General features: G+C 51.2%; 1 protein-coding gene across 1 annotated transcript; it reads left to right on the forward strand.

Annotated features, from left to right (window-relative positions):
* Nucleotides 1–958: 958 nt before the first annotated feature.
* On the forward strand, nucleotides 959–6,146 carry LOC106721958 (CMRF35-like molecule 7). Its single transcript, XM_025199176.1, has 5 exons — nucleotides 959–1,267; nucleotides 2,470–2,805; nucleotides 3,677–3,824; nucleotides 4,419–4,555; nucleotides 5,052–6,146. Exons 1-5 carry the CDS (start codon nucleotides 1,228–1,230, stop codon nucleotides 5,084–5,086), a joined length of 696 nt encoding a protein of 231 aa, XP_025054961.1. The 5' UTR covers nucleotides 959–1,227; the 3' UTR covers nucleotides 5,087–6,146.
* The last annotated feature ends 415 nt before the right edge of the window (nucleotides 6,147–6,561 follow it).

The following is a 6,561-nucleotide window of genomic DNA, read 5'->3' on the forward strand; positions in this document are numbered from 1 at the left end:
TTTCCCTGGCACCTGTGTCCCTGGCTGCACAGCTCTGAACCTGCCGGGGGATTAGCTTCTCATCGGACAATACAGGCTCTCTCCCAGTCTCCCCCCGGCTTGGGCTGAGTCTGCCCTGCCTCTGTTCAGGACTGGGGTCTGCTCCTTGTCCCCCTCCTTTGAGCTTCTGCTTTCCTTTTTTTTCTTTTGCCTCCATCAGCTTGTATGGCTCCGTAACAGGTAATCAGAGCCCCTGGTTTGCAATGTAGGTTTTGTCACAATTTAAACACTCCAATAAGAAGCATGCATCGTACACTGCATACTGGTCAGGCTTATGCACCCTCTACAAGATTTTGCTGCCTCTTCCTTGCAGAGCTCTTAAGCACAGATCACCCACTTGGCTTGCAGCCAGGTGAACTTTGCAGCTGTTACATTAGTTATGTTTCCTGCCCCCACTGCCTTTATAGGAGGCAGCGTGTGGAAGCACCAGGCTTGCTAACGTTGGCATTTCTACCTTCTATTCCCGGTTGGCCCTTCTCCACTTCCCTTCTTGTCCTCACTCTCCTTCCTGCATCATTAGGACCCCTGCTCCTTACACCTATGGTAACATCCCACCCTGACTAAAGATGTTGGGATGAGAGGAATTAACTTGCCCTTCCCTCCATTTTGCCCATTCCTCTCCCAAAGTCTGGCCCCATGGCACTTCCAGGTTCACCCCAGGCTTGCCCGCATCAGAGCCATTACGTTACCTCTCTCTTGCAAATCAGAAGAAGAAAGGAAACCTCATATTCAGACAGTTTTAACTCCTGTGCTTTTAAAACCAGTCTCATTAAGGTGGGGACTTTTGAAAGCCATGTTGGCCATGAGGCTGGCAATCCTCAGAATCGGCCACAGAAAGAATAATGAATAACTTCAGCGGCTGCACCAAACAGCTAACCCCTCAGTGCTGACACAGCCTGAGGTTTTCATGCAAATCAGCCAAGGGTTTCAGAGAAGGGAACATGCAAGACCAAAATTTCCTGTCAACCACTAATGCCCATACAGAAATGAGGCCAAGAGTCTGACAGCTAAGTAGGAGCTTCCTTGTGGGGAAGTGAGGCAGCTGAGCCGTCCCAAAGCCCCAGCTTGAGGAACTGGTCAGTGAGCCTCAGGGCTTGCAGCTGCTGTAGAAAGCCGAGGGTCTCTTGCAGATCCCAGAGAAGCCAGAGTTTCCCAGCGAAACAGTGACCTGCAAAGGAAAGCAGGACCATGTGGACATCCCCCGTTTCAGTCTGGTTTCTTTTCGTAGGTGAGTACCACATGGATGCTTTGAATTACTGGAGCTTCTCTGAAATAGCTGGTCCAGCACAGGCTACCAGCTCTGCTGGCTTCCCTATTGAAACAGGAAAACCCTAAGTAATCTCGTAAGACAGTTATAGTTTGCACAAGAGATGGCGTCTCCGAGCTGTGCAGAACCGTTAAAAGAGTTCAGGGCTGGATTGCTGCTTGCACCACGGGAGGTGCCTGTCGTTGGCAATGAGGTGTTGCCAACTACTGTAACTTTTTGGTTAGGAGAGACAGTGCACACCAGCTTTCTTTCACATCCTGGTAATCCCCATATTAATTCACAGCAGGTTCTGAATTAAAGACCATCTGCCCAGGCGTTTGTTGTGGCTTTTGCTTCAAAGGCTGTTGCTTCTTCATGTGGCTCGTGCACTTCACCAGTGCTAGGCGGCTGTGCGCTGTGGCTCTGTACAACCCCATTGCTTCACAAACCCTCACTTCCACCGAGGGCGTGAAACCGAACCTTGAGGAGGACTGTAGCTGGTGTTTTCAAGGGATTCTGCGAGAATCCCAGCCTCAAATCTAGTGAGATTACATTGTTAGTGCTTCTGGTTGTGCAGAAAAGTCTGGAGATGTGATCCAAGGGTGTCCCCAAGGCTTCAGCTAAGGCAAAGGTAGAGCCAAGGAAATTATTATTTAGCAAAATCTGGTGATCTGGAACCTGACTTTGAACCTGGAATATTTTGGGAGCCAAGCCCAGCAGATCCAGTGCAGAGCTAATTATTCATCTTGATTTAGCGGGGTCAAGGAAAACTCAACCACATGGGGGGAAAACCGCCTTGGCATTAAGGCAGGAAAAGCTAGATATGAACAATCTGTATCAAACAACAGCTGCCCTGTTATCTGCAGTCAGCAGTGAAATGTGTGCAAGTCCATCTAAGAGGAGTAGGGAAGGAGAGAGAAACAAAGCCATTTACTTCAGCTTAGTGCTGAGAAGCTGGCTGACAACACTGCTCTCTGCCGGCTGCATTCCCTTGTCTAGTTGAAGTGACACAAGTCCAGCTGGGAGGAATGCCAGCTCTGCCCAATTTTCCCACTTCTGGTCTCTTGTTCTCCACTTCCACAGACCCTTTCCAAAGGCTTCAGCCTCTACTCCACTTTCCCCAGGTGCTGGGGGTGAGCCAGTGCTGTCCAAAAAAAAGCTTTCATCATCTCTGTCTCCACCAGGCTGCTGGGCAGTAAGAGGCCCTGGCACAGTGCATGGTCCAGAAGGCGGGTCGGTGTCTGTGCCATGCCACTATAAGGAAGGCTACGAAGAGTATCCGAAATTCTGGTGCAGACGCAAAATCATGCTGTGCATCCTCAGTCAGATCCTGGAGACCAATGGGACAGAGGCCAAGATGCACTGGGGCCGAGTCTCCATCCTGGACAACCACATTCAGCACATGTTCACGGTGACCCTGGAGAGCCTGACCCAGGCAGACACTGGGATCTACCTATGTGGGGTGGCAAGGACTGGGCTGCCCCATCCCAGAGACTCTGTGGAAGTGATCGTGTCTCCAGGTACCTCCCTGCTCCACACCCTCCCAGGCAAAGGCAAGGGGTGGGAATCTACTGCAGAGGCAGCTGGGGCAAGTTGGGCAGAGATTGATGGTCGAGTAGGGGAGGTCAACTCCAAATGACCCTCATCTTCTCCAGCCTTGCTCTTCATTCCCAAGATTTGTGTGCACTGCAAAGCAATCTAGGAGTGATTTGCCTGTTTCCTTTGCAATTTTATTTTGCTCCTGATGTGTTGAGGTCTCTGGGGAGATAATAGTTATCACTCTTGGTCAGACACCAAATGGTTGAGATGTGTTGAAAGCCATTTCAGTCACTATGACTAATTCATTCCCCAACCATGCAAGCTAAAGGCTGTGCTATCCGGAATAACTGATGTCCTGGCATTTTGTGACTTGAGGCGACAGTTTGATAGTCCCTCTTTTATCAGACTTCGCTAGAACAGAGGCTATGAGTTTTTATTGCTCCCCCTTTTATTACAACTTAATCTGTAATTAAAGTGTCACAGGGGATGTAAAAACAAAGGAGGTGATTTGTATCACTAAGTCGCTCCAGGTAGGGAGTGAGGGGTGTTGGCCAAGCTAACAAGGGTGCCCATGGGACAGCTCAATGACAGCTTGCCTTATGCTTTGTCCTTGGTGACACTACTCCACATCTAGGCACAGCCTCCCACCACTCCAAGCATTGGTATAAAGGTTTTAGTGCTTAGGAGCAGGAAAAATCCATCCCACAATGCTGCAAGGAGGCATCGACCCCAAAGCAAAGCTGAGGCTCTGATGCAGGCCGGGACTAATTTGGGAAGGCTCTGGGATAGACACATGGAGTTCAGGGGCAGGGGCTGGTGTCAGCGGGGCTGAGTCTCTCTTCCTGTTTCCAGCTCCTCCTTCAAACGCGGCTGTAAAGATGACAAAATCAACAGAGCAGCCAGAGGCTTCTGCCTTCACGTGGACGGTGACTGATGAAGATGCATCCAGACCGTCTGCATCGAGCCCCATGGACGACAACGGCAAGAGCATTCAGGACCAGTATGTTGCAGGGATTAAGTTCCAGTGGGTCTGTGGGATCTGCCCCGCTGCAGCCCATAGCTGGGCAGAGACCTTCACACCCTGTTTTGCTTCCAGAGCATCTCAGCTGTTCCTACTGGCACCTGTCAGAAAGGGCTCCTATTCCAGGCTTCACTAGGAACGTCCCTGGATATCTCCTTGAGGGTGAGGAGGGGTCCACAGGACATGAGGATGCCTGTGGCCAACTTAGAAAAAGGAGAATCCCCTCAGGCCCCTTCCCCAGAGCAGCACAAAGAATCCTGTCTTCTAGCACACATCACATGGGAAAACTAGCACAGCCTTTAGCAGCAACAGCCTGCAGGGTGAGACAGGCTGGATCCAGATCTAAAACAAGGGGAAACCTATTTGCATGGACCTGTTGGACACAAGCTCTTTGGGTTTGGTGACACCATAAGTGTGGGGCTGAATCCCCTTAGTAGGTTTGGGGTATATAGCTGGGGTGGAGGCTGAGCCCTTGTGCTCCTACAGATAGAGAACAGCCAGGTGATGCTGATTGGAAGAGGTGAGCTATATTGACAGGCTTTGCAGTCTCCATTGCCTTTTATATCTGTGCAGAGAACAGCAGACCCACATCTACATCCTGGCCGTGATCTTCCTCCCCGCTCTGTTCCTCCTGGGTCTGATCTCTGCGGCGATCTGCGTGGCTGTGCGCGCCAGGAGGAGGTCCACAAGCACAGTGCACAGCAGACCTGGTGAGAGCAGCCAGCATTCGCACCCTCCAATGCCCGGTTCTGGTCTCCAAGGGCTCAGGCACGGTTGCTCCGGGAACACTGAGGAAGGGGTAGCAAAGTGCTACGTTGCCAAGAAGCACCCTGGGAAGGTCACTGGCCTGCCAGAGGCATTATGTCCTTTCCATTTTCCCCATGGTGAGGATGGAGTAATCCCTGCCCAACGTAGTGCAAGTCCTTGGCTGGTCTTCAGTGCCACAGGGGAAGTGAAGTCAGTGCCCCATGCACTGCCCAGCCCTGGACCCCACCTGTGTTGGAGGGAGACAGTCCAGATCCCTCCTATGTGCTCAACCACAATGCAGCCCCTGGGGGCTCCAGTGTTGCACTGGATAGGCCATGATATGGCCGAGGACTCTATGGCTGACCACAGAGGAAAGGCACCTTTGTGTATGAACAAAAAAGCCACTAGCCTCCAGTGTTTCCCACCCACTCACAAATGATTTCTGCCTCTTCCTTGCAGCTCAGAACCTGCCTCTTTCCCAGCCTCTGAACTGAGAGGCACCAGCAGAAGAAAGGGGCATCCCCAGCCTCGTGTCCTGGGGGATTTGTCCTTGCCTCAGAGGTGAGATCAGTTTGCAGGATAAAAGCGAGGGGGAAAGAGCCAATCACACACCACCCTTGTGGGAATGGCACCTGAATTGCATTTGGAGTTTGGCTGATCCTACATCGAATGTGTTTGCTGGGCCCTTTTAACCCTCTGTCCTCTCAGTCCTTTTTGCCCTCTACATCATCAGGATCTGGGGCAGGCTATCAGCCTGCATCTGTCCCTGCTCACCGTCCTCTGAGGCCTGACTCCTTAATACTCAGTTGTGCTATAAACCCCATTTCCTGCGGATAACAGCTGTTTGGACCAGGGAAGTCCTGTGCCCGCAGAAGAGGAAGCAACACTTTGTCCAGGGACAAGGCGGCGAGAGCGCCAAACCAAATACACAGCAGGCTCAGGCCCCACAGAAGCCACAGGGGCTAGCACAGCGATGAAGGGACACGGGGCTGTCCATACCATCCCCACAATCAGTGCAGGCACCTCAGGAACAAGTAGGAGCTCCTGGGTAAGCCTTCTCCAAGAGGGACCGGGAACCCTAGAAGTCATTCTCACCTCGGTCAAAATACCCTTCATCTGCTGAAAGCATCAAGTCCAGGCTTCGGTGGACAGCTGGGAACATTGCTGGCATTTGTGCATCCAGGGCTGTGACCGGTGGCTAGAGGTGCTAGGAAAGACCATCCCTCTCAAAAAGAAGACGTGTTTTCAAAGCAGTTTCTCGTCAGACACAGCAAGGCTTCCGCACAACTTGAGTCCCAACTTTGGCTCGCTTGTCCACCACAAACTGCATCCCCGCAGGGATTCGGCGGAGCCTGTCAATCTGTCTGGCAGACGAACAACATACATGCAAGTAAATATATCTTTCAGAATGGGTCACATCCCTTCCCAGGATTGTGAAGGCATTTCTTTGATATTTCTTTTCATTTGTTTCATTTTATTTTATGATTAATATGGAGACATGCAGAAGGTAGGAACTTTTTAAAAGTCCTCTGACTCTAAATAAAAAAAATATAAAACCACTGTATGGATTGTAAGCTCTTCAGCGCTTTCTTTTTTTACCGCATTCAGCTGCCTCCACCCCACCAATGCATACCTGAGAACAGCCATAGCTTGGGGGCTTGGGCACTCACTCACGATGTAGGAGACTGATGTTCAAGTCCTTGGTGCGAATGAGGCAGTGCAAGGGTTTGAGCCAGGGGTATTTATGACCATCACGTGACTTGGGCACACTGATAGTTTCTGATGACTTAAGTTTTGCAAAACAGGGTCTGCGCCATCCAGTTACCCCAATCAGCCCTCAGGGGAGATGCAGCCTCGGAGTCTGTTGCAATCCTCAACCCTTTCCCAAGACCCTCAGTCTGCCAGCCGGTGTAATCAGCTTCATCTCACACCACACTGCTGCTTTCTTTACAAAGCGTCCGGGCGCAGC

Source organism: Alligator sinensis, unplaced genomic scaffold, assembly GCF_000455745.1.
Source record: "Alligator sinensis unplaced genomic scaffold, ASM45574v1 scaffold876_1, whole genome shotgun sequence".
NCBI lineage: Eukaryota > Metazoa > Chordata > Crocodylia > Alligatoridae > Alligator > Alligator sinensis.

Excerpts from the sequence above, each read along its gene's own strand:
- LOC106721958 (XM_025199176.1), top strand. The coding sequence starts at position 1,228 with ATGTGGACATCCCCCGTTTCAGTCTGGTTTCTTTTCGTAG. Across the intron at positions 2,806-3,676 it reads GGAAGTGATCGTGTCTCCAG|CTCCTCCTTCAAACGCGGCT; the intron begins GTACCTCCCTGC and ends TCCTGTTTCCAG. Across the intron at positions 3,825-4,418 it reads GGCAAGAGCATTCAGGACCA|AGAACAGCAGACCCACATCT; the intron begins GTATGTTGCAGG and ends ATATCTGTGCAG.